The sequence below is a fragment of the Sinocyclocheilus rhinocerous genome, unplaced genomic scaffold, assembly GCF_001515625.1.
Source record: "Sinocyclocheilus rhinocerous isolate Xijiao unplaced genomic scaffold, SAMN03320098_v1.1 scaffold1982, whole genome shotgun sequence".
Taxonomy (NCBI): Eukaryota; Metazoa; Chordata; class Actinopteri; order Cypriniformes; family Cyprinidae; genus Sinocyclocheilus; species Sinocyclocheilus rhinocerous.
The window spans coordinates 865,453-893,394 of NW_015651555.1; the positions used below are offsets into that span (position 1 = coordinate 865,453).

The 27,942-nt window shown below is 35.7% G+C and overlaps 2 protein-coding genes across 6 annotated transcripts; one reads left to right on the forward strand and one right to left on the reverse strand.

Annotated features, from left to right (window-relative positions):
- Positions 1-11,863: 11,863 nt before the first annotated feature.
- On the reverse strand, positions 11,864-19,835 carry gpr161a (G protein-coupled receptor 161a). Of its 4 annotated transcripts, XM_016518518.1 has the most exons (8): positions 19,611-19,835; positions 19,348-19,545; positions 16,855-17,300; positions 13,880-14,598; positions 13,347-13,454; positions 12,788-12,910; positions 12,197-12,243; positions 11,864-12,082 (listed from the first exon to the last, which is right to left on the reverse strand). In XM_016518518.1, the coding sequence occupies exons 3-8, from the start codon at positions 17,211-17,213 to the stop codon at positions 11,966-11,968; spliced, it is 1,473 nt and encodes a 490-aa protein (XP_016374004.1). In that variant the 5' UTR covers positions 17,214-17,300; positions 19,348-19,545; positions 19,611-19,835; the 3' UTR covers positions 11,864-11,965. The 4 variants fall into 4 exon arrangements, with proteins under 4 accessions (XP_016374004.1, XP_016374003.1, XP_016374001.1 ...); XM_016518517.1 differs by having other exon boundaries at positions 11,864-12,240; XM_016518515.1 differs by having other exon boundaries at positions 11,864-12,243.
- Positions 19,836-21,548: 1,713 nt separating this feature from the next.
- On the forward strand, positions 21,549-27,363 carry atg3 (autophagy related 3). 2 transcript variants are annotated; one of them, XM_016518556.1, is made up of 12 exons: positions 21,549-21,764; positions 22,583-22,624; positions 22,724-22,773; positions 24,288-24,358; positions 24,490-24,597; positions 24,706-24,755; positions 25,350-25,440; positions 25,536-25,570; positions 25,650-25,799; positions 25,930-26,057; positions 26,139-26,207; positions 26,940-27,363. In XM_016518556.1, exons 1-12 carry the CDS (start codon positions 21,693-21,695, stop codon positions 27,019-27,021), a joined length of 948 nt encoding a protein of 315 aa, XP_016374042.1. In that variant the 5' UTR covers positions 21,549-21,692; the 3' UTR covers positions 27,022-27,363. The 2 variants fall into 2 exon arrangements, with proteins under 2 accessions (XP_016374042.1, XP_016374043.1); XM_016518557.1 differs by lacking the exon at positions 22,583-22,624.
- The last annotated feature ends 579 nt before the right edge of the window (positions 27,364-27,942 follow it).

Here is a 27,942-nt window from a genome sequence, read left to right on the forward strand (position 1 = left end):
ACAAGAGACTGTTAAAGTCCAAAAAAACTAAAAAACACCAAAACATCACCGTAACAGTATCATAAAAATAGTCCACTTGTGCTATATTGTGAGGACACTGGAGAATCAGGCAATGAGTGTCACTAAACCACTTCAACCACTTTAAAGACTTGTTAGAGTGAGACATTAAATAGGTTAAAATGACATTCCAGAGGAAACTTCAGCAGAAGTGCAGTAAAGTAGAGGATGTGCTCATGAATATGGACAACAGGCTGTGGCTCCTCTCCTGTGGTGACCGCAGCCCTCTACAGCCATTACTCACAGAGAGCAATAGGTCCAGGCGCCCTGGGAATTTTCAGTAATGCTGCAGTGACCCATTCCTACACAGAAACATTTGTTTTGTGTTAGGAGATTTATATAAGATGTATAAGACTCCAAAAAAAAAAAAGAAAGCACACGTTGCACAACTTACCAATTACAAACCTGATTAGTGACTATCTGTTACTGAAAAAAAAAAAAAGTTGTAAATAAAATGATTACTGTCAATTAATGGAATAAATTTTGCAAGAAAATACATACGGTCCCACTTTATATTAAGTGGCCTTAACTGCTATGTACTTACATCAAAAATTAAGTACAATGTACTTATTGTGTTCATATTGTATTGCAAAAAACTTTTGCTGCTACTGAGGTGGGATACGGGTAAGGTAGGGACAGGTTTGGTGGTATGGGTAGGTTTAAGGGTGGGTTAAGGTGTAAGGGATGGGTCAACAGTGTAATTATAAATGTAATTACAGAAATTAATTACAGATGTAATTACATGCAGGTATTTTTAAAATATAAGTACAATGTAAAAACATGTATGTACACAATAAGTGCATTGCACCAAACGATTAATTTAAATGTAAGTACATAGTAAGGCCACTTAATATAAAGTGGGACCGAAAATACTATTTCAGTCTTTCTTTAGTCTATTTTCAGCCTTTTCATGTTTAATTCAATATGTTATACAGTTAGGCTAACTAAAACTAAAATCATTTTAAAAAATGAATGAATTTAAATAAAAAAAATGTTTTAAATTATTTTTGCAATTTGCCAAAGTAACAATTCTCATTTTAATTTGGTTTAACCTGGTGTACTAAAACAATTAAAACTAAAACTGAGAAAAAATAAAATGAATAAAAACTATACAGACATATATAAACACTACTAAAAATGACAAAACCACAATAAAATTACAAAAACTTTAACGAAAATTTAAATGAATATGGAAAATATAAAAATAAGAACAGATTCAAAATATGAATAAAAATTATAATAGTATCCCAGTGGCACTAAAATAACACTGGTTACTTGCCATTTCTTTGTAGTTAATTGTGAAATTTACAAGCAAGTTCTGAGTGAAAATTGTTTCTACACCAAATTCTTTCCAATTTATTTACTATATAAAAATAAGATAAAAAATAAATGCATGTAATATAAATATATAAACATCATAAATATATATTACATACTAATTTTTATGTTTATTATAATATAAATATATACTTATATAGAAATATATAATATATAAGAATATATTTATGTTTTAGGACAATCAGTTTCAGCAGGACTGATTGATGGATATTTATGTTTGTTATAAAATAACTGATATCTATAAATACTACATAATATATAAATACATACAGAGTAATTTGATGTAATACACCATAAATGTACATGTACCATATTTATTTGTGCTGAAAATGTTTAGATGCGATAACAACACTGGTATCCTGTCGTTAGTGTGTGAGGAACAGAAAAACAACAGTCAGTTTCAGACAGTGTGTGGGAACAGACTGTCATCCTCACACACTTTGGCATTTTCCCCTGGCAAATCTATAAATGCCATTAATGAGCCTCGCACTGTGACTTTTTGTGCAGGTGACAGGCAGCAATCTATCCTGATGACTTATGCATTGCTCCGTTTGCTTCCAGCAACACCAGACACTTATCCCTAATTAATTTTTCACCTGCTCAGAAAGATGGATGCAGAAGATATCACCTTTCCAGCTACAGAAGAATGAAATAGCCTCCTAATTTGCTCCCTCTCTGCTTTCCCCGGCCCCATGTGGAAAGCTCGGGCGATTTTCTGTGAGACAGAAGATGGTGAAACGTCAGGAAAGTTGGATGAACATAGCAAAAAAGTGGGAAATTTTCCTAACATTGATAGACAAGGCATAGAGCAGTTTTGCATTTATGTTATACCCAAAATAAGGACCTTGCCTTGGCCTATTTGGGAAATGAATTAGGCTAATCAATCATTTCCTAAATAAGCCAAGGCAAGTTCCTTATAGGCTATTACATCCCTGCTGAGTTCATTAGAAAGTCATGAAGACAAATCTAATGAGACAGGCCTTCAAACTATTGACTTGCACAATGCTCGTGGCTCGGTGGTGTTTCAATAAACAACTCGTGCTCTCCTGTTTTGCGACATCCTAATGACGCCCGCATGGCCGCGGCGTCGCTCATCTGACCGGCTCTGCTGATCCAGAAACAGCGCGACAGTGGCGCCACCTTCTGTCTGCCTCAGGCTATTCACACTGACTGCACTGGCCTGTCTGTCCGAATTAAAATCTCAATTCATCAGCGAGCCTGCCTCACTTACTAGGCTACCTCAAAATGACTGTAACCAATACCTGCCAGTCTCGCAGTGTGCAAACCTAAACGCGCTGTGAGGAATATGTTGAGCAGAAAACCAATAAACGGCTGGCGAGACAGACTTTATAGTTGTAGACATCTTGTAGTCAAAGATATGGTATTATTTGAATGTAATATGGTCGTTACTTTTGTGGATATCATGTTTTTACATAGGCTATGTAGCTCACTTTTGGGGACAAAAGCTCTATATTTGTTTCTATATGAGTGAGGTTTTTAAGTTGGGGGTGGAATCGGAAGTGTTTGTTGGCAATTGGTTCAGAATGCTAAATACAATTGCAAATTTGTGTCTCATGTGATTATATATTCAATTTAAAATACTATTATCCTGTCATTTATTCACCAAATTCACATTCACAAATAGGTTCTTATTCTGTAAATTGCATATTAAAAAATATAATTCTCCAATCCACAGAATATGCAAATGTGTGTCTTTGCAAATCTCTTGTGACTGTTCTGCCTTCTGTGGAATTAAAAAACAAACAACTTTTCAGACACATGCTCAAGGAGGCAGTTTGTCACAGTGCAACGAGGCATTATTCATACTTAAATGGTCTACTTATGAAATTGTGTATCAGATATGTTTACTTATTACTTATTCAATTTAAATGCTATGTTCCTGTAATTTATTCACTTCATTCACTTGGCTCTCTACACAAAGATAAAGCAGAATATCTGACAACAACTGAAAAGTCATTTCAAAAGCAAAGTAAATTTGATTATTATTTTTAATGAAAACAAATTTTATCTTGATAATAATTTGCACTGACGTATATCTTGCACAATAATACCATGATTAAGAATGTAAGTGTCGATTCTGTTTTCATGTACATGTTGACTTTACAATTTGCTCTACTTGGCAGGACCACATGGGAATCAGTTAAACCATGTGAGGGAACTGAGAAGAGAGAATTCAGCCAATGACACTAATTTCCTCCAGCAACAGCTGTGTAAAATATACAATATTACAAAAAGTTGGAAGTTGGAACTTGCTTATTCAGCAACTGAATACCAATGAAAAATGTAAGCCTATATGTTAAAAATGTTTAATTTAAAATATATATATTTTATCATAATAAAAAGAATAAGGGAAAATCATTAAAATGAGAAATGTAATACATCTGAGAATCAAATGAAGAGCTGGAAATTTTCATCTTCAAATTGGAACCAGAAAAAATACCACTGGACGGTGCTGCTTACCAAGAAACTGGCTAGAAAGTGTTGTAAGGATAAAATAAACTCAGATGCTTTGATCTCCTGAGAAACAGACAATACACTGGCATCTTCAAGACACCCCACAGAGGGGTGGTGCAGGAAACGCCTCTCTCACATATGCATCGGTGCCTTTTCATCTCCTCCCTCCACTGGATTCACTCAGAATGGTCAATAGTATAATGTTCTATATGAATGCAAATAAGATTTACAGTCATGTGTGGTATCATTTGAAGAGTCTCAGGGTGAGTGGTACAATGGCCTTAATATTACAAAAGTAGACTAAAAGATAATACAGATCCTAAGAGTTAAGAGATACTTTGATTACCAGTCAGATTAGATAATAAAATGGAGTCAGATTTGAGTTAAACCTAAATTGAATAACTCAATTATATAGCGCTGAAAAGACTGAACACGCAAGTAACCTTCATCCACCACTGGATACCTTCCTTGGGCCAAGTGCGTGGACCTTACAGTGTTATGGCGGTATATTTATAACAGAATAAGAAAATGAATGGAGTAAACTTCTAACACAATAGAAGAATGAAAAACATACAAAGGTCAGGGGTGATACAAATTTGAAATTAAATGACAGGAAAAATAACTACTTACACAATAGCATTCTTATTCTGTAAATTGTATGTGTAAAAAAATATATGCAATTCACAGAATATGCAAATATATGTACAAACATTTTTTTTTCTTTGCAAATCTCTTGTGACTTTCCACCGTCTGTGGAATTAAAAAACAAACAAGATTTGTTCAGACACATGCTCAAGGAACCAGTTTGCCACAGTGCAACAAGGCAGTTGTTTCATTTCAGTCTTGAATTGCATACACATGCAATCATCCATTAATCTATGATAGTTAAAAAAATACTGACAATATAAACTTAAGTTTACAATTTGTAAATTTCTAGCTGTCAACCTGGCAGCATTTCAGCACCATGGACAGCTCAAAACAACAGGCCTGCGTTGGAACAAAAAGTAGCTGTCTCTAAAGACAAGCTTTAATTAAATAGAATATTGGGTTTAAAACTATAAAGTTTACAAAAACCATATAGATAGATAGATAGATAGATAGATAGATAAGACTGAGAGCTGAAATGTTATCATGCACTACACAAAATTGACAAGTCTGACCACCTGAAAAAATAATAACACTCTGTCCTTAACAAGCTCCAAACTCTAAACAGTTTTAAGTTTACAGGAGTTTTAGAAGATTAAGGCCACAGCAGACAAGGTGAGCTGCCAGAAGGTTGAGAATGAATCCCTATAAATCATTATCGGTAAAAAACACATTGACGTTTCCTTTCCTGAGGGAATTCTTCAAAGAGAAACCTTTTCACTGAGCCCAGGCATGCATTCATGAGGCAGAGCGTTCTGGAGTGTATCTTTGAGAATGAAAAAGCTTGTTATGTCAGCCTTGCCTCGCTAACTTCAACAGACAACCATACATCAAAGACTGCAAATTACTGAGGAAACACTGAGAGTTACAAAAATGTTCGGATATTCCTGAAGACAAACAACCTAAGGTGTTTTCTATATGTGAACCTTGATCATTTCTATAATAATCAGTTGTGTTTTTGAATAATATGCAACGAGAGAGTGCACAGTACTACTCCAATATATTGTGCAAGATTTTCCCTTTTGAGTGGGATGAGATTCTCAGTAGTGATTAATTCAAGATTGATTAGACCAATCTGATCTGACTTGATTGACTTCATTTATTATGCCAATCAAACTCCATCTAAAGACACCACTCAGGACCGCTAATGCACTTATCATGTTTGTTGTGGTATTAATTACCCATTTTAGACATCATGCTGATGGCTTTAGAGTCTCAGCAATCCACATGCAATTTTCTTTATTTATATTAAATTTTTTGCTCTTCATATCAAACTGATGCGTCATGATGCCTCCAGCAGAAAAAGATAAAAAATAAGACTAATTCTTCAGAGATTTAGAAACACAAGTCAAAACATTGTTTCTCTCTTAAGTGAAGATCAATGCAATAAAACTGTTCATCTCCCCTCAGTTTGCACTGACAAGAGTGATGTCTTCTAAAATGTTATTGTGCTGTGTCTCTACTTGAAGGTAAGACACATATGGAGAATGGACATGACATAATGGATTGAGAAGGACAGACAGAGCATTTCTCATTTCTGACAGCAGCAGAAGCTCCACACCGCTGCACCTTCTCTTCTCAGTGACTTCAGGTCACTCGCCACACACACAGACAGAGGAAAGCTGTTCCAAAAGAGCCTCAAAGTCACAGAAGTCTCAAAGTCATCATTTGTGTCCTGCGTGTGAGGACGTGTAAGCGAGTGTCAGCTCTGATATAATCTTGACTGATCTGGATAATATTTCTCTCATCAGTGCTGTGAGGCAGAGCAGGTCATGCAGTGTCCGTCTGCACATCTTGTTTTATTTCATATACGCCCATGTGTCATGGGACATTCCAGGACCATTGCTTACATTCATTTTAATGAAATATCAATTGCTGTTGTCACATGGATATTAAAAACTTCATCCACATCATGCCTCACTCTGAGATATGTAGGATGAAAGTTTCCCATTTATACAGTGACACGTTTAAGAACAAAAGTGCTGAGGAAAATGAAAAGGTTTCTAGAGTTTTGTTATGTCCTTATTTCTTCTTTTCTTGCTTGACGAGACCAAAGTCACCTTTAATAAGACACACGTGTGTGTGTGTGTGTGTGTGTAGCTGTCAGAGCACACAGGTGAACTGTGATGTGGTTACTGAAGCGTTTCTTTCCTCCAAATGAAGCTCCTTCACTAAAACTGCTCTTTTGCAAAGAAATATTTTATGTAACTGTGTGTGTTTCTGCATGTCTTTTTGTCATCTTATCCAGCATGGAAGCACCTTGAATTTCAGTTAAGGGTCTCAGAAGCCTCAGAATGGAATGAGAATGAAGTTCCATGAAAGAATGAAGACAGTAAGATCAGACTAATTATGGTTTCTTCACTGACTCCACCATCCTAATTCCCTCATTGTGTTTGATTCATCCTGCCATCACAATGAACATAACGGACAATGTTTCTTTTCCACAAAATTTGCTTCAGAAAGAAGGTTTTCCAAGCCTTTAAAGAGGAAATGGCATTAAATGAAGCCCTAAATGTGGCCGAGGAGCAGCATGTGCTGTGAGTAAATGGTGCGTAAATGTCAGTGTAACAGGGATTGGAGTGCTGGGGAGGAATATGGGCAGCTTCATGTTGAGATCGATCATTTTAAGGCTGTATTTTATTAAATAAGAGCCAGATAATTGAATATTCCAGGAAAGGAAAACGGGAAGAGCCCTTTAAACAATGATGGTTGGCCGCTGATGCATGTTTGGTTTTAAAGGGAACACTTTAGCTGGCTGGAGCGGGTCCAGGGCTCCTGAAATCTGCCTATGATAAAGTAGCCTAGTCATATTAAGAATATAATCCATAACAATCACTGTATGAGAATGTTTAAATCTGAGGGTTTGACATGTAATATACATTTAAATAAATAAAAATATAATGCATAATGAAATATATAGTGTAAAATAAATATAAAATAATGATGATTATGGATAGTTAGATGATTATTGAGTTAGGCCTAGCCTATATAGTGCGTTTCAAGAAACCAAGGTGGCAAGCATGATTATTTAAAGGGGTCATATGATGCTGCTAAAAAGAACATTATTTTGTGTATTTGGTGTAATGAAATGTGTTTATGCGGTTTAAGGTTCAAAAAACACATTATTTTCCACATACTGTACATTATTGTTTCTCCTCTATGCCCCGCCTTTCTGAAACGCGTCGATTTTTTTATAGCAGTTTTTATCCCACAATTCTGACTTTTTTCTTAATTGTACGATATAAACTTGTAGTTGTGAAATGAAAAGGCGCAGTTACCTTTTTTATTTTTTATTCTGTGGCAGAAACAAAAATTAATTGCGAGATGTAAACTCAGAATTCAGAGTAAAAAGTCAAAATCGCAAGACGTAAACTCAGATTCCTGAGAAAAAAAATCAGAACTGTGTCACGTTGGTTTTTGGGTTTTGTTTCATGCTCATGTTTTCATGTCTTTTATTTTGTAGTTTAGTCATGGTTACGTTTCCTGGTATGTCACGTGATTCCCTTGCCCTCATGTTTCTTGCCATGTGCTCCCTTAGTCAATGTGTCATGTTGTGATTGGTTGTTTTTAAAGGGGTCCTATTATGCTCTTTTACAAAGACTTGATTTTGTTTTGGGGGTGTACTAGAACAGGCTCTCATACTAGGTTGTTCGAAAAACATTGTTGTAACTTTACAGATCTTTTTTGTGCTCAAACAGCAACATTACAGATTAACTAAAGTTGAAAAAGTGAAAAAGCATAATAGGACCCCTTTAAAGAAGGTTTAAAAGGGGGCGTGACCAAAAAAAGATTGAGAACCACTGCTTTACACAGACTGTTTAATGCTGCTCAGAGGTGGCATAAATGCAGTTACAACTGTATACTACTAGCTGCTGAGATGGCTCAGAGCCGGCATAATTTGGTCTGGCTTTTATGCGGCGTCATGTCTTTACAGTGAATTTTGAGCTGGTACAGAGCAGCCTTAACTCCGCTGTGTAAATACACTTAGAGGGTCATTGTCAGTGTGGCAGTTGGTGTGTGTTGACTGACTGACTGTTGATGTCACCTTCAGCTGCTGCACCCTCCTGTGAAGCGTCTCAGAATGACAGGTGATTGGTCAGACACAGGACCTCGTGCACACCCAGAGAGCGAGAGGGAGCGAGATGGTAAGAGGCACATCAACTCATGTCACATGTTTGGAATACCCTCAAAACTAAACACAGTAAACTGTATAAAAGATTGTATATCATGTGATACAAAAATGAAATTCTCTAATATTTACTTACCCATGACATGCTATGACATGCTTTCTTCTGTGGAACACAAAAAAGAAAGTTTGAATAATTGCTAGTCGTTCTACTCACTATGCACTTAAAATGAATGAATTGGAGCTTGCATAAAGCACCATAAAAATATCATAAACAGGGTTTGTATGACTTGTGTGCTATATTCCAAGTGTTCTGAATTCTTATGCAACAAACTGAATTATTATGTCAGTGTTAGTCTTCCCCTCCAGTGAGCGATTGGATCACTCAAGTAAATTAACTGAATTTGTGGGAAATTGTGGACTTGATTGATGTTAAAAGAGTTATTAAGAGCAATAAGCCATAAAAAGGATCTTACTTGCACTGACTGATACATCCGAAGCATGCGCACAAAGACTCCTCTCAGACAGCATGTGATCCCGATATACACATGCACACAGAATTACAGTATTTTAAAATATCTCTCTTGGCGAGTATTCACGCAAACATAATCTGTTATGTCTTAAGTGAACATTTGGTTAACTGTTGGGGAAAAACATCTGATGCGTAACAGATCCGTGCATCCAATCGAATCGTGAGGCGAGTGAAGATTCACACCTCTAGTCACAATAATGTCTTCTGTGATGTGAAATGTTTCTTTGTCTTGATCAGGAGAGTCCAGCTGCAGTGCATCGCTGATGCAGAGAATGTCAGACATGTTTTCCAGGTGGTACGAGGAAGCGCAGAATAACAGAGATCAACCCCACTCACGCACAAGAAGTGAGACTCATGCTGCTTTCCTCTGCCTTGAATTCTCATTGTTATAAAGTATCAGTTTAAAAATCTGAGGTCAAACATACTCTATTTTTTTTTGTTTGTCAGGAAGTACCGCTTCTGAACCAGCACAAGTAGAGCCTAGTGCAGAGCCACTGACCCACGCACAAGACACAGCGGATCCCCGGTCATTTACTTCACAAGGTACATTGTTATCCTTATGTATTTTTAGAGTAGTATCTTTACAGATATGCTTGTGTGACATTAGTGGCATTCACATTCTTAACCCTGTAAAGCCTGACATTTTTAAATGGAACACGTTATTGAACCTTTAGACAAAATCCAAATTTTTATTTTATTTTATTTTATATATATATATATAGAGAGAGAGAGAATCATATTTGATGCATCAGGTTTTTGTGTAATTTAGTATGATATAGGAGAATATGGAGCTCATATCATATTCAAGGAGGAAAAACCATCTCAGATTTATTCAGAGGCCCAAATTGAACAAAAATACACAATTTGGTGCAGTTGCTGATATTTATATGTCCAAAAAGTAAGATGAAATTCTGATAGCTTGTAATGTAAATCAAGATCAGTATAGCAGACCACTTACATAAAATGCATATAAATATCAGTTATTCTATATCTCCCAATAATGTCTTAGTTTTATGATCAACACTCTGTAGTTTTTATTGTGAGGGCAAAACATATAATGCAATGCAGTACAATGCAACTTGATTTGACAAATTGCTTTTTGTTGTTTTAAACATAAACCTCACTGAATTTGGTTAGATTTATGCATACATCAAAAATCAATTAGCTAAAAGGGTTAGAAAAATAAAACCAAGCAAGATATATTCTCTGAAAGTCTTAAATTCGTACGCGGTTTTGCATTTTTAAAAGATATTTTCCTGTAAAGCAAGAAAAATACTGATTACGAAAATGATTTTTGAACACTGAATTTTTTTTCTTAAACACTGAAAACAGGGAATGCTGTCCCTTTTCTCTTTTCTGTGCCCTCTGTTTTTTAGTTTGCACGTTCTTCTTATGCTGCACCAGTGTTGGCTGAGATCCTCACAGATGTTCAGCAGACACTAATCATTAGACACCTTTACATACAGACCACTGTGAGAAACAGACTTAGAAATACAAGTGCTGTTTATTATCAGAAAGACAATTATGATATAAAATAAAATGAGCAATAAGTGTTTTTTAAAAGAATAATTTAAATGTTTTTAAAAAGGAATACTAAATTACAAAATGTTTACAGCTTGAAATGCAATATAAAGACAAAAGATAATAAAACAATTTCCACCTGCATATCTGGAGTATTTAAAGAATAAGATTAATACATATTTTTTTTCACTGTAGAAACATCAAATGTGAGTATCATGACCCCGTGTGAATTGAATGGAAGACTAAATATTGTGAATTGAATGGAAGACTAAATATTGTCAGTGTAGTTTTACAATGTTATAAGCTCAGTGCTTGAAAACAGCACCGCTTTGCACTCATAATGGATAGTGGTTCATAATTTTTGCCAGGTCTAAACATTATTCATAGTTGTATAATTGTATTCAAATAGGCAAGACTGGCCATGTGTGACTTATATGACATAAAAATGTGACAAAGTAATACACAGTATTTTAAAAGCAGAGAAGTATGTAAATACAGTTCTAAACACAAAACTGAACTGAAATTGAACTGTTTTAGGTCAAAAAAAAAGAAAAGAAAAAAAAGGTCAGGGCAAGTTGTCACGTGCACGTTATGAATGTAGTTCATCCATTTGTATTAATTTCACTGTCTGTTGGCAAAAATAATGTTTTGAAACTGCTCACTAATAACAATTGTTATTAAACAGTTCAAATGCTATTTAATGGCAGGTTCTCATTGTGACAACTTACCCCATGTAGTGTGATAAGATGCCCACAAATTTTTCCTGAGAATATACTTTTTTTGTGGATAAGACTTAATAGTATGTTCCTAAATAGAAATTGTCTTTCATAAACCTATTCTGAGAAATATTGACTGGAGTGATAAGTGTGACAACTAGCCCCAGTCTGCCCTATATAGTATATACGTAAATTGTTTAAATTAGTTGGAAATGTAACTGAAAAGAGAGCTCTTTTGCTTGAAGAGCTAAAAATGACTTGTTTTGAGCTTTATATACGTATATATATATATATATATTCAAATCAATTCAAGTTTATTTGTATAGCGCTTTTCACGATAACAATTGTTGCAAAGCAGCTTTACAGAAAATTAAGTTTCTACAATATATTTATTTTATATATATATATATATATTTATATATATATATATATATATATATCCTTATGGCATCTTTGCAATATGTATGATAGTCATAGAAACATAATCAGAATTTGTGCTTCATTGAGAAAGTTACAGACCAAAATCAGACAGACATCACCTATGTGCAGATTTATTTATGCACATATTTCCTCGATTTCATCCTCGTCGTCTTCAACCTTGTCATCGTTAACGATTCCCTCATCGACGCTCTCCAGACGGATCCTCGGTCCATCCGGGTCGCGTGAGCTCCTCTGTGTGAGTTGACACGATGAAACACTGTCAGCTAGAGACTCTGTAGCGAACAGCAGAAATTTGGCATCGTTCTCGATTGCTTTCGCCATACTGGACGCAAAGCTGTCAATCACCTGGTGTATCTCCGCCTTCACCAGGCACTGAGACTGATCCTCACCTGCTAGAAATAAAGTACAGAATTAGAAATAAGAAATTAATACATTATTAGATGTTTATTTAATAGGAACAGTGAGAAATAGGACAGGAAATGGATTTACACTTAAATCTATTATCGTATCTACGTTTTGTGGCTATAATTTCACAGTAAGTATTTTAATGTCTCACTGTAAACCAGATTTTTCTTTCTTTTTTTTATTTATATTTGTGGTAATCAATATGCACAAATGCTGTCAATTGAACTTAGCTTGTATTGAAACTGGAATGTTCCAAAAAACTTTTACAAACCATTTTATTTCAGTCACGTGAAGTTGGATTTCAGGATTTAGCTGGACAAATATTGTCTTCTTGCATTACTGACAAACTATTTTCCTGTTTGACACTGTAAAACTGCTATGACACAACCAGTATTGTATAAAGCGCTATACAAACAAAGGTGACAGGTGCAGCAGAGTTTTGTGAAATTCTGTCCTTTAAAGGGTTAGTTCACCCAAAAATGAAAATTCTGTCATTAATTACTCTTATTTGCCAGAGGTAGTTGACTATACCTTTAGACTGCTGTTCCACCTGGTCCTCAAACATCACTGAACTCCTGCGCTTGTTGACTAAAGCACTGTAGTGTGAGCTCTCTGCTCCCTCAGAACTGTTATCCAGCAACATGATATCTGTACCTGCGGGGTGACCATTACAAAACAAAACACTTTAGGAAATAACCGAGTTGTTTTTTAAGATACCCTCAAATATATATGCATATAAAGTTTGGGGTAAGATTTTTTATTTTTTAAAAGAAATGCTTTTATAAGGATGCATGAAATTGATCAAAAGTGACAGTACATACATTTACAAAAGTTACTATATATTTCTGTTGCAAATAAATGATATATTTAACTTTCTATCCATTAGAGAATTTATATATTGCAATAATAAGAAATGTTTCTTGAGCAGTAAATCATCATATTAGAATTATGCTGAAAATTCAGCTTTGCATCACAGAAATAAAATACTTTTAAAATAGAAATCATATTTTAACAGCCTTGGTGAGCACAAGCGAGTTCTTTCAAATACATAAAAATGATTGTGTAAATGTACAATTTTATCTACACACACCTGAGTCCTGGGAAAAACTGAAGCCAGTGTCTCCTGTGCTGCTGCCAGCACCTAAAAGCTGGCCTCCACCAGCCAACATGGCCGTCAGATGTGGAGACATACCAAGATCTGCAACACAAAGATGTCTATTTAAAGTCCACATGAAATCAAAATTGAAACTATTTAATTTGTTAGCACACACATTGCTAGTCTTGAGGTGAACAATTAGTAGTTAATCCACAGAAAAAAAATGGGTTTGCAAAAATGGGTATTCTTTAACCATAATTTGAAATGGAATGGCATTCCTTCTGTGATATATATATCGCTCTCTCTCTCTCTCTTCACATAAACGATGTTTACATGTTGTTCACAAGAGAAAATAATAGTTGAATTTATAAAAATGACCTCATTTTTTACTATAGCAAAAGATAGGAATAACTGGCTTAAAACCATTTTTTGTTGGTGAAAATACTAATGGCCTAAGACATATAACCACACATGACCATGAAATTATGTGCAAACTCCTTATTCAAACAACTGGGGTAAAAATTCACCTGTGATTCGGTTGGAGATGCTAAAGAGGCGGGACTTCCTGTGGCGACTAATGAATGATTCCCGGTAATGGCGGTCACCACAGCCCATGCCAAGCAGCTCCTTCCTTACAGTTTTATTCCACAGCCCATATATGAGAGGATGACAGGCAGCACTGATGAACGACAGCCAGGTCACCATCGTCTCCAGTCCGGGTGACACACTTCCTCGCCCCCATACCGCCTCGGTGCAGATCACTACCACATACGGACCCCACGTCATCAAGAAGGTGCCGACCACCACAAAAATGGTGACCAGGGCTTTACACTGGCTTCCAGCGTAGATCAAACCTCTACGGCTCCCGATGGAAGAAACCGAGGCGGTGGAGTTCTTTCGTCCGTTCCTATTGGAAGAGGGGGGCTCCTGAACTACCACAACCGTCCCGCAGTGCACCTTGCGAGCTTTGTGCCGTGCCACACGGAAGATGAGACCGTAGCACACCAGCATAGCAAACAGTGGAACCAGGCAGCACCACACAACCCAGAATACAGTGTAGCTGACATCATGATACCAGGCTACGGTGCATGTCTTCTTGAAATGGTCAAACTCAAATGTGGACCAGCCAAACAGAGGAGGCAGGCAGCCCACCAGAGAATGCAGCCACAGGTAGACAATGGCCACTGCTGCACGATTCCCCGTGATCTTGATAGGGTAGACCATCGGGAACAGCACAGCATAGTACCTGATAGAACACAAAACAGTTTTAGATATCGATTTGTTCTAACTCTGACCTAAAATGAACAATTATGTCAATAAAATCAAACAGCTTTTGCATGTGTTGTGAACAGTGTCAATGATATCAAACCTGACAGCGGTTTTATCTACAGCAGTGGTTTTTAAATAAATATATAGTTCAGTCATGAAACTCTAGATGGCGCAGGCTGACGGGTTGTTAACGTAACTGATGATATTCAGAGAGTTAAACGACTTGGCACAAGCTGATTGGTTCATGCTGCATATGCAGCCAATGAGCTTACTTACTGCCATTTATATGGCTGGCTAGCATTCACTTGAGATTCCTGCAGAGTTTCTCTGAAACCCTTCACCTTCCCCAGCTCCACCTGTATAGATCAGCTACGGGTTATTTTAATATGCTATTTGTGCAGCAGCAGCATGTCTTAAATACTCACGGCACCGTATCGCCATATGCATTAGCAGTAGCAAGTTCCTGTACTTGCTTGCACCAGCAGCAGCAATAATCTACAACTACAGCAATAACCAACAGCAGCAGCAATTCAGCAGCAGAGTAGCAGATCTATTCCGCCAAGACCAAATACATTAACATTGTCATATCCATCACCATGCTAAAATCTTCCGAGAGTTGTCATGATTGAAATTTATTTCACGCAAAATCATGCAATTTTGGCTTTTCTTGATGTGTTGTTTCAGACTAATTGAATGAACACAACTCAAAATTAAACAAATTTAATTACCATTTATTTATTAAAGGCCATTTTCTCAAAATGAGTGTTTTCTTTTGCACTAAGTAAACAGAATTCTCTACTTCAGCAGCACTTACGTACCAAGTTTTTCTAGTTTTATTCCAATCTATATTCTGAAAGTTTTTACTGAAGGTTTTGTTCATTTATCATTATCATTCACATTATTTAATGTTATTCCTAAAAACATGGTGAAAATCAAAATTTCCCCTGGTTGTTGACAATATTTTCGGATTTGATGTGATAAAAAAACAGATATCCAAAAAACCCTCAGTGACTTTGACTTGCTTTGTCCAATGCTCAGATTGTTGTTTTGGAAATTTATGTTTTTGAGTGCATATTTAATTTAGGTAATGCTTACTTTGTAGTAAGGTGATATCAATTAGTTCAATTTTTTCCCATTCACCTGTGGTGTCTTGCCTTGATTAACAGAAACTGGGATTGTTGAAAAGAATTAACCACAATTCATTTTGTGATTCTAGACATTTCAAGAACTGTACGTTCTGTACGTAAAGTTACATTCATGACATTAATTTAAATTAATTGTAAACCAATTTTATTCAAATTAATTATTTAATGATGATCTTAAGGCACCTAAAGAGGAAGATTTTTACTGATTATTTAAATTTTGGTCTGTCCTGGTTTGCTATCATATGACTTTAGAAGACTTGAAATATGTAACAATGACATGACAGGATTTTCAAAAATATAATGCATAAAAAAAATGTATACAAGGTCAACAAGACTTATAATATCAGATAATTTAAGCTTTTTATGACAAGGCAAAGTTAGTTCAGGTATGTCATGAGGTGCGACTGGTCAATAACAATTAACATGATATTTACGAATGAATAATTCATATGTATTATTTGATATTTGTTAAAAAAAAATAACCTTGAAAAATATATTTTAAAAATGTATTTGGAAATAATTCAAATGTATTATTTGATATTTGTTAAAAAAAAAAAAAACCTTGAAAAATATATTTAAAAAATGTAGTTGGAAATAATGATTAAGAACACATGTATTCAATTTAATTCATTAGTCATAAATGAACATTATTCTATTTTTTTCTGTATTATTCTATATCACTATATATTACTAACACTATTTATTAAAAATATCTCATTTTGTTCCTATCATTTAGGTTTGGAACAACATGCAATTAAATAAATAATAACGTAACAACAAGCCCTTACAATATACAAAAGCATTAGATCAAGATGCCATGCATACTATCAAAAACCTGTTTTAGTGTGTTTTCTAATGGTTTGCAGCTATACCAAGCCTAAAAATCATGGCAGCAGGGGCCAAACAACCAGACAACAAAGCAACCATTCATTAGTACTTTAGCTACAGGATGCAGAGTTTAACATCTAGACTCCTGCATATAAAAATGATTTATAGAACAATGAGAGTTGTTGGGAAGTGTTTGGCTCATTGAGTTCCAAAGGTGAGTTTGCATGATACAAATGCATTCTCTTTATAATACTCCTTACCTGTCGATGGCAATGGCTCCCAGTGTGAGCATGCTGGCAGAACTGATGAGCAGATATAACAGTGCTGTGAAGTTGCACCATACGACACCAAACAGCCATTCTCCGTTAAGAGAGCTGGCAATGACAAACGGCAGCACCAGTACCGACAACAGGAAGTTGGAAAGCGTCAGGCTGAAGACAAACTTATTGCTTGGCGTTAAGAGGTAGGGCTTCCGATAAAGGGTGAACACAATGAGCAGATTGCCCAGACAGACAAACAAGGCAATGGCTAATATGACAACAGACTCCACGACCCAGGCCCTGCTGTCTCTCACGTCTGTGGCGTTCCCCAGTAAGGTTTCATTGCTTCTGGTGTTCATGGTAAACACGCTACGTCATCCAAATGCAGACCAGGGATATGTTTGTAGAGGCTGTAGATCCATTGCTTGATCATCTCACAAAGACGTCTAAGAAAGTTTAAAAACAGAAATAGCTGTTGAATTCCTCGTGTCATTAAAAAAAAAAAATCTTTTTTTTCTTCTGTGGAACACAGAGATATTTTGCAGAATGTCCAAGTAGCTCCTGTCCATTCAGTAAAACTGAATTGGGGACTGAAGTTGTCCTTCTCAAAAGATGAGAAAAAACACCATAAAAGGCTATTCTATTTTAGACTTGTGCATGTTTGCTTTATACTTACATTTTTCGTTCCCATTCTGTTTTGAATACCATTAAATTTAAAGGATTTGTTGTGGAGTGAGGGGAACGACATGTTTATAGTACTTATAATGTTTGGTAACACATTGAATAGGGAACACTTATTCACTATTAACTACGACTTTTCCCTCAATAAATTCCAAATTTGCTGCTTATTATTAGTTAGTAAGGTATTTGTTAAGTTTAGGTATTGGGTAGGATTAGGGATGTAGAATAAGGTCATGTAGAATAAGGCATTAATATGTGCTTAATTAGTACTAATAAATGGCTAATATTCTAGTAATATGCATGCTAATAAGTAACTAGTTAAGAGACCCTAAAATAAAGTGTTACCTAATGTTTGAACACGTTTCATTTAATTTACTGGTATTTTACATGGTTTTTGAATTTAATGTTTATATTTTAACACTTTTGTGCTCGTAATAGCATAGTTTACATAGATACATTTACTATATTTTGTTTCATAGCCTTCAATCCACACATTGTTCAGAGGGCAACACTGGGCAGGATGTAGAATGACTTTTAAAAATGACTGAAAATGAATATGGCTTTTTTTATTCAAGTAATTGAAGAAGACATAATCAACAGATTAAATTATTATAACAGTAGCTGCAGCCCTAATCCCAAGTCTTCTAAAGCCATATGATAAATCATGTGGTTCATAAAACATGCCATATAGCCTAGTACATGTGAGAAATTGATTACTTTTATGATAATATATATATATATATATATATTATACTGTATATATATATGTGTGTGTGTGTGTGTGTGTATATATATATATATATATACACACAAAAAAAAACTAACACTTGCTTTCTAACCTTTTTGTATTCTATCTGTTTTCTTTTAATTTATTATACAATTAACAAAAGCAAAAAGACCTCTAACACTAGCTTGCTCTATTCTTTTTCTATTCTGTCTGTTTTCTTTTTATTTATTATATTATTTTAAAAACCTTGCTACGTGTACTGCATTAAGCTAACTGAGACGTGTTATAGCACTTGTATATCATTGCTCTTTTGAGACTTGTTATAGCACTTGTATATTATTGCTCTTTTGTTGATTTTGATTGCTTCTATTGTCCTCATTTGTAAGTCGCTTTGGATAAAAGTGTCTGCTAAATGACTAAATGTAAATATATATATATATTGGTCCACAACCACTCTAGTTCCCATTACCTTTTGTTGTGTATTGCAGAAACAAAATTCATCCAGGTCTAGAACAACATGAGGGTGACTATATTCACTTTTCAGTGAACTCTTCTATAATTTTACAAATACAATTACTAAATCAAGCGCAAATGTAAGTGCTAAGGTACAAAATAACAATTTTCAGCACTCTGTTAGTACAGCTGAACATAGGAAAGATGACAAAAAGGTAATAAAGCGTTTACCAACATAAAAGCCTCTTCGTTATTATGCTATACAGTACATACCAAGTTGTCCCAAGCAATAGGTCTGAAGTTTTTATTAAAACGAAACATCTTACCATTAAATTAAAGTGAACTGCATGAAACACTATAAGAACTTGAGATGTAGTTTAGTTTGATATAACACTCCTCTTCACGTTATTATTGATGTATTAAGCTCCAAACTGTAAAAACAATACAAAAACCTTAAGTATAGTTTAGTTTAGTATAGAGAATGATCAAATAGTTTGTTAGGTTCAATTTTAGCTAGATAAAACGATATCTAACAACTCTGATTTAACAAAGACCACTATCTAAACGCAACATTCAATGTTAGTACGAAAAATATTAGTTATTAGTTTAAAGACGGGTACTGACCAACTCACCTCCCTGTTTTAGCTGGTATTTAATCTCGCTTATAGTAGATGTGTCGGTATCGTGATTTTATTCACAGTTTGGCGCAGATGAGTCTCAGAAACTAACGTTACCACCGCAATGGCGGCTCACGTCTCCCCGTCTCTCTCTCAGCCTGTGTGTGTGTGAGTCTGTGTGTGGTCTGTCTTACACTGGAGTCTCAATATAAACTGCACAAGAAAAAACTCAGTTGCATTTCAGAAAGTTTAAAATCTTATGTATCACCGGAACTTACGGTGAAATGTTTTTGTGATACACGTAAAGTTGCACGTTGTATTTTACTTTTGACAAACTGTGTTCATAAAATACAGGTCACCGTAACAAGAAGGTGGTGTGGGTTTAGATGTTGCAGACATAAAAAGAGTAGTGCGCGTTTAACTTGATTTCAATACTGTAATATTTCCGTTCTTCCGTTATTATGGAATTCGCTTTTGGACCACCAAAGACGATTAAAGATTCCCGCAGGTGGCGTCACACATGTCACGTGACTACGCTTGGCCAATTACTTTTCTTCTTTTTCTTCTGGTGTTTTATGGCGGTTTGGCAAACCAGCGAAAAAAAGGTGCATTACCGCCACCTACTCCTATCTGGAGTGTGCATAGATGTGGAAGAAAGAAATACAGAAAAAAAACTAGATTCTATCTATTGTTCCTGTGTTTTTCAGGTATTTAAAAAAAAATTCTTGCACTCTTGATTGCCTCGACCCATTTCCTAACAATACTTTTAAAGAAATATTATCAACCATCCTAATTCTTGAACTAATTGAAATCTCTCCCTTTCATATGCAGAACACTCAAAAAGAACATGTTTCACTGTTTCTAATTCTCCACATTTGTCACACTTTCCCGATTCATGCTTACCTATTTTATAAAGACTATAGTTTAATGCTGTATGTCCAATTCTTAGTCTTGATAAGATGACATCTTTCTTCCTATTTCCGTATCTTTTCCTCTCATTTCCAACACACTCCTGAATCTGGAAAAGATGTCTTCCTTTAGACCCATTATTCCATAACTTTTGCCATTTCTTACTTACTTCAAATGATATCACTCTCTTGAATTCAGCTTTACTTAAAGCTAACTTAATTTCTATTTGTGTATGATTTAATGCTTTCTTTGCTAGCAAGTCTACTTCCTCATTTCCATCCACACCCACATGTGCAGGCACCCAGAGGAAATGTACCTCTATCCTTAACTGCCTTATCCTAAACAAACTTTGTAAAACTTCAAATACTAAGTCTTGCCGAGCTTCAGATTTACCACTTAGTAGACTAGTGAGCGCAGCCATTGAGTCAGTACATATCACAGTTCTTTCTGGTTGAACTTCTTCGATCCACTGTAGAGCTAGTATGATAGCTAATAATTCGGTAGTAAAAACTGACACATGATCTGATAATCTTTTAGCCATTTTTATTTTAAAAGTAGGAATATAAACTGCTGCTGCTGTTCTCCCAGACTCTGGCTCCTTAGACCCATCTGTAAATACCTGTAACACAGAATAATACTCTTGTTTTATATATTGTTGAACTACTACTTCAGTTGGCATGTTCATCTCCGGTTTTTTTATTACTTTGTGAATTTGTAAATCAATTAGTGGCATAGGGAACAACCAAGGAGGAATTGCTGGAATAGCAACACCTTCGAAGGAGCTGGCCAATTACTGACTTGCAAACTGTATTAAGTTCTGCCCTCTCTGTTGTGGGGTCTGAAACCACGAGCAAATAATAAAGCCAATAACAAAAAACACGCTTGTACAGAGGTCACTGGATCCATATTTTATTTGGTTCATGTTTGAGGGAATCGGTAATTACACCAAAATGTCGTCTTGTGTCCCTCACGATATGTAAAAACAAATTATTATATTCCATCCTTATTTTTAAGTATTATTATTTATTCGAATTATGAAATGGTCGAAGAACAAATTTTAATTTATATTTTCTTCGTATAAATACAAAATTATTGTGAAATAAATACAGACTGCATTTCGATCTAAACCGTTTATATTGTTTTTCGTCTCAAAGTTTGTTCTCAAGGCTTTCTATATGCACAAAATAAAACGTCTACAGAAATACAATAAATATATTGCAAGCTTTAACTGCACTGAAGTTTTTAGACGTTTTGCTTGCATTGGCCAATGGGCGTCACGTAATATCGCGATATTTGAGATGCGGAAGTGTTTGTCAGATGATTTAGGTCATGTGGTGTAGCCCGATTAAACGTTCTTTAAACAGAGTCAGACTCTGTATGCAGTGTTAGTCAAGTATAATTCGTTTAAATCTATTCGCGAATTAATCTATCTCGGAGACTCTTCTAACAGAATGCAGAACGTCATAAACTCGGTGAAAGGCACTGCTCTGGGAGTGGCGGAGTTTTTAACGCCAGTTTTGAAGGTAAGGCGAGGAGTGTTAGCATGATTTGCGGTCTGTATCCAGTAGCTGCAGCATTAAATATGGGGTTTAATAACTTGTGTGAAATTCGAGCATTGACCTGTAAGCAGAAATTACTCAACCAGTGCTATGTTGATGTCAGCAGAGATCAGTTCCTGCAGGCATGCATGTCACAACATGAGAAAACATGCAACCTGTCAGATGACCCAAAGTTCAGTAGACGCCACTGCTGACTGACTAACATATATTTTAGGAAAATAAACGGATAACGTTTTGAATTGCGTGGAATGTGAAATGTGATTTAGCTCGGATCATACAAATGGTGGAGTGATACATAAGATGCCACATCACTCAAAGTTTTGTCAAATGGTTTGTCAAACGATAAACAGCAGTACTTGTTAACGATGGGATTCTCATTAGATTCGCATTTAAAGTAAGCTTTTTTTAATGTTAGAACTGAAATGTATTTGATTTTTAACTTGCTATAGCGGATGTATTATGAATGACATTAAATTACACAGACATGATATTTACATGAATGCATGAACTGATAAAATGAATGCAATGTATGTCGCTTTGGATAAAAGCGTCTGCAAAATCCATACATGTAGATCAAATTTACCCTAACCCCATGACTGCTATTAATTCACACAACTTCAGTTTGGTGACAGATTTAAATGAGCAAAAAGGGAAGGGATAGTTTGTCAGCTGGTATTTGAGATGGCAAAGCTCTCTCACACCCAGGCCATCTTCATTGTTCAACCCTGATATAAAGACTAGTTAGAAAATATAAATTATTTTCATGTTTCTCCCTTTTCCAGGAATCTAAATTTAAAGAAACTGGGGTTATAACTCCAGAGGAGGTGAGTGTGCATTTTGATTTTGTTATGGTGTGAAATACTCAATTTAGTAGGATTTACACACAATGATTCAGGCACAACCATGTTTTGTGTTCTTTGCAGTTTGTTGCAGCAGGAGATCATCTGGTTCATCACTGCCCCACATGGAAATGGCAAGAACACACACACACACACACACACACGAGCAAACATTTTATAGCCTCCTATTGTTTCATGTACAACTAGTTATAAATACTATAACCTATACCAAACAGAAAACTTTTTGCATCTTTACATAAAAAAAAAAAAGTTTTATTTTGTATTTTATATTGGTTTTTACAAATGATGCCTGCAAAGGGAGGTTTTGTCAGATTTAGCTTACTTCTGGATACAAATTTGTCCCCAAAATATGGCTTGGTAGGTACACACGCAAAAGAGTATTGTACAGAACCAATCAAAAGTTTGCAATATAATGTACTCCTCTCTTATTACTATAAATATTTTAGACATCTTACAATAATTGTAAAGGCTTCACAGACATGAAATAACACAAATGTGTAAAATCTTATAGCAATTATACAGTGTTAAAGGGATAATCCACCCCAAAATGAAAATTTTGTCATTAATCACTTACCCCCATGTCGTTCCAAACCCCTAAAAGCTTCGTTCGTCTTCGGAACACAATTGAAGATATTTTGGATGAAAACCGGGAGGCTTGTGACTGTCCCATTGACTGCCAAGTAAATTACACTGTCAAGGTCCAGAAAAGTATGAAAGACATCGTCAAAATAGTCCATCAGCTGACACAGAATAGCGTACGCTGCTTGCGTCCAGCGGATATTCTCCGAAATGGCGCAACGGTGATGCGGAGAGACACAGAGGAGACGAATTGTTGAATAAAGTCGTTATTTTTGTTAATGTCTTTCATACTTTTCTGTACCATTTACTTGGCAGTCAATGGGACAGTCACAAGCCTTCCGGTTTTCATCCAAAATATCTTCAATTGTGTTCCGAAGACGAACAAAGCTTTTAGGGGTTTGGAACGACATGGGGGTAAGTGATTAATGACAAAATTTTCATTTTGGGGTGGAGTATCCCTTTAAATCAGCTTTTTACAACCAAAATTCATTTCAGGCATTTAAACTCAAGTCTTTAGGTAAAAAGGTCTTTAAAGTCCCAGGAAACATGATTTCAAGTCCAAACATTGGACTGGTAATATATTTTAGTAGTTTGCTTTATGCCTGTTGTTCTCACCAAGGGGTTGGAGTCCATTGGGGGGATGGGGCGCAAGATCACTTAAAATGGTTTAAAATAAGACATAAGCATTAAACTAAGCTAAAACACACAAATCTCAATGTAAACTGTTATATTTCCTAATTAATTTGTTCTCTCAATGAGCTTTTAGTCAAGCACCAGAATTCCCATTGTGTTGGAAAACCTTGATATATGAGGGATTTTTAAAAGTGTAATTTCTAGATCTGGAAAAGTCATGGAAATTGTTATTTGTAAGTAAAGAATAATATTAAAAATGCCTTTTTATTTTATTAAGGTTGAGATTCACTGCTGTCAAGTAGTGCTTTGAGTTTTCGGAAGGACTTCATATGAGTAATATTCTGCAGCTTACTTTTTTTATGCACGTACTCTTTTGTGGCTTTTTACAGTAAGAATATATTTTCTTTACTTTTAGGGCATCTGGAGAAGAAGCAAAGGTGAAGCCCTATCTGCCCAAAGACAAGCAGTTTCTATTAACCCGAAATGGTAAAGGAAGTGAAATCCTTAGTCAGTTTCTGAAATGTAGTATAAATCAGCTGTGCTGTGTTGTGTGAAGCTGTGATGATCGTGCTACAGCTGTTTTGTAATTGTCACAATATGGTTGTTTTGGGGCTCAGTTCCATGTTACAAGCGCTGTAAACAGATGGAGTACTCTGATGAGCTGGAGGCCATTATAGAAGAGGATGATGGAGATGGGGGATGGGTGGATACCTATCATAACTCTGGTATGAAACAGAATCTGAACAAACAGTATCAGGTGGTTGTTAAAAGCATGTTTTTGTCACGCTTAAATTTCTGACAGACATTCTCAGAGACTCTTTTTGTGTTACTAGGTGTTACAGGGGTGACAGAAGCAGTTCAGGAAATCTCATTGGATAATAAGGTAGGCAGCATTTTGTTGACTACTTCAAGAATGGAATGATGAATGAATTGGTTGAAAGTTGTTAAAGAAAGAGTTCACCCATAAATGAAAATTTACTCTCCCTTAGGTTTAGGGGGTCAGGGCCATTCAAGATGTAGATGAGTTTGTTTCTTCATTGCAACAAATTAGGAGAAGTTTAGCATTACATCACTTGCTCACCAATGGATCCTCTGCAGTGAATGGGTGCCGTCAGAATGACAGTGTGTTTGAAAGAAACGGTTCCATCATTAAGACATCTTTGAATCTGGAGAGAAATATGTCGGAGGATTTTAATGTGAGAGGACAACAGGGGATGGACTTTTCACTGAAGGATTACTTGTGGATTATTGTGAGGTTTTTAATCAGCAGTTTGGACTCTCAATCTGACGGCACCCATTCACTGCAGAGGATCCATTGGTGAGCAAGTGATCTAATGCTAACTTTCTCCAGATCTGTTGTGCATCAAATCTACGTCTTGGATGCTCTGAGGATGAGTAAATTTAAATTTTTGGGTGAACTATTCTTTTAGTCATATTGTGTATATATAACTATATATTGTTTTGTATGCATGTGAAGGACAATATGAATATGAACGTGCAGAAGGGTGCAAGTGGAAATGGTGATGGCGATGATGATGATGATGAAGGAGAGGCAGCAGACATGGAAGGTAGCTCTGAATGTTTGTTTTAGTTTTCATGACGCATTATCAGTCGGTAATAACAGTCATAACTGGTAATTGGATATTGTTTATTCACATTTCAGAATATGAAGAAAGTGGACTTTTGGAGACAGATGAAGTAAGAAATTATGCTCAACACAAGTTTTCAACAACAGGATTTGCTTTGGCAAAATTGTTCTTTTAAATTTTTTGTTTAGGCCACTCTTGACACAAGTAAAATGGCTGATTTAAGTAAAACCGAGGCTGGGGGGGAAGATGCCATTCTACAGACAAGAACTTACGATCTTTACATCACATATGATAAATATTACCAGACCCCAAGACTATGGCTGTTTGGATATGATGAGGTGATTTTGCTTTATTATTCTTTGACGTGAAGGCAACATGTGATATGATGTAAAATTGTGGCCTGCATTACTCCCATCACTTAAATAAAACACATTTTGTTTAAATCCTCCATGTTGTGCTTATTTTCAGGACAGACAGCCTCTAACGGTGGATCAGATGTATGAAGACATCAGCCAGGATCATGTTAAAAAGACGGTCACCATTGAGAATCATCCCCACCTGCCCCCACCTGCTATGTGCTCTGTGCATCCGTGCAGGTAAATACAAACTTTACATGCATCTACCTCTCATTTACAGTCAGTGAACTAAAAAGCTGCTCTCTTGATTTTATTTGTCAGACATGCAGAGGTAATGAAAAAGATTATCGAGACAGTGGCGGAAGGAGGAGGAGAACTTGGGGTCCATATGTATCCTTTCTTTAAAAAAAAAAAAAAAGATTGTAGTACAGTATTATATGCATAAGCACATACACTATTGTTCAAGTCTAAGGTCGGTAAGATTTAAGAGTTTAATTTTAAGACATTTCTAATGCTCACACAAGCTGCATTTATTTGATCAAAAATATAGTAAAAACAGTAATATTGTGAAATATTATTACAATTTAAAATAACTGCTTTCTATTTGAATATATATTAAAATGTACTTTATTCCTGTGATACAAAACTGAAATTTCAGCATCATTACTCCAGTCTTCAGTGTCACATGATCCTTTAGAAATCATTTTAATATGCTGATTTGGTGCTCAAGAAACATTTCTTATAAGAAATGTTTCTTGAGCACCAAATCAGCATATTAAAATGATTTCTAAAGGATCATGTGATACGTTTATGTATGTTAAAAAAAAAGTTATAGAAATCAAAATTATCTTAAATGTTATTGGCTACTGGCATACCCTGCATTCTGGGAGGCTTTTTAAACTTTGAGGAATTTCCCATTTTTGCTGGACAGTTTTTGGTCAAAAGGATTTTAAAATCATAAGAAACATAAATTCAGACAAGTATGCCTAGTAGTGTGCTTAAACTACAAGCATCTTGTAGATTTATTCTTGTTGTTTATGTTGTAATGAACAAATGTTTATGTTGGCTCATGAGTAACCTTTTTTTTAAAAACACATTTTCCCTTAACTTTCATAACTCCAGGTATCTTCTGATTTTCCTGAAATTTGTGCAAGCTGTCATTCCTACAATAGAATACGATTACACAAGGCATTTCACCATGTAACTCACCGTTACGCCCACAACTATGACAACAAGTATTGTTACTGCGTTGAGGAAGCAGAGACAATATAAAACTCAAAAGAGACACTGTCCTGGAAAGATGGTGGGAATGTTCTATGAAATGCCTGGGAAGAGATCTGTGGAGTCTGATGGTTAGCCACACACATTTAAATCCAGTTTTTCCAACTATTGTTTAGCTTAATCTCTGTATTAGCCACTTTCTCTTAATGCTGTCCTGAAAGTAAAAGTGTTTTATTTTATATTTACGTTTAAAAAAAAAAACTATGCGTCATATAACAAGCCATTCTCTTGTTTTAATGGCAAATAATAAATGGCTGTCAAAATATGTGGGTGTCAAAATCATTTTGTGAGTGTGAGATGAGTTTTATCTGGTGTTGGACGTATCGACTTACATGCCAGCTTGTCTTAAAGGGATAGTTCACCTTCACTTGCTGACTTTAGAGTGACCTTTTATTGTGGCCAGCCTAATGCCGAGTTCACACTGCACGATTTTCAAACTCGTCGGATCGCCGTTGTTTTCACACTGCGTGACTATCTGGGGTAGCATTCAGTTGTTGCTGTGTTCACACTGCACGATGGATCGGCGACGGGGTTTCACACTGCATGACTTCACAATAGGAAGAATCGCCGACAGCTCTGTCTGGTGCAGGGTTGCCAGGTTTTCGCTACAAAACCCGCCCAATTACTACTCAAAACTAGCCTGAAAATAGCCCAATTGCTTTCGAGGGGGTCTCCCAGTAAAAATCGCGTTCGGGGGGGTAAAATACACATATTTTTTTTGGCGGTTTTCTCCTGATACAATTCACATTCCAGGGACTAAATATCATGTTATTGGGGTCGCTTCAACCTGCTGACATAAAAAAAACACCGCGCGAACAGTGTTGATTTGGCAACACTGGTCCGC

Bases quoted from the DNA above. Each gene is read 5' to 3' on its own strand.
- gpr161a (XM_016518515.1), bottom strand. From the start codon at position 17,213: ATGAACACCAGAAGCAATGAAACCTTACTGGGGAACGCCACAGACGTG. The intron at 14,599-16,854 runs GTAAGGAGTATT...GTGTTCTATCAG, and splicing joins GGAGCCATTGCCATCGACAG to GTACTATGCTGTGCTGTTCC. The intron at 12,244-12,787 runs GTATAGTCAACT...CTTTATTTCTAG, and splicing joins GGTGGAACAGCAGTCTAAAG to CAGGTGAGGATCAGTCTCAG.
- atg3 (XM_016518556.1), top strand. From the start codon at position 21,693: ATGCAGAACGTCATAAACTCGGTGAAAGGCACTGCTCTGGGAGTGGCG. The intron at 24,598-24,705 runs GTATGAAACAGA...TTGTGTTACTAG, and splicing joins GGATACCTATCATAACTCTG to GTGTTACAGGGGTGACAGAA. The intron at 25,441-25,535 runs GTAGCTCTGAAT...TTCACATTTCAG, and splicing joins AGAGGCAGCAGACATGGAAG to AATATGAAGAAAGTGGACTT.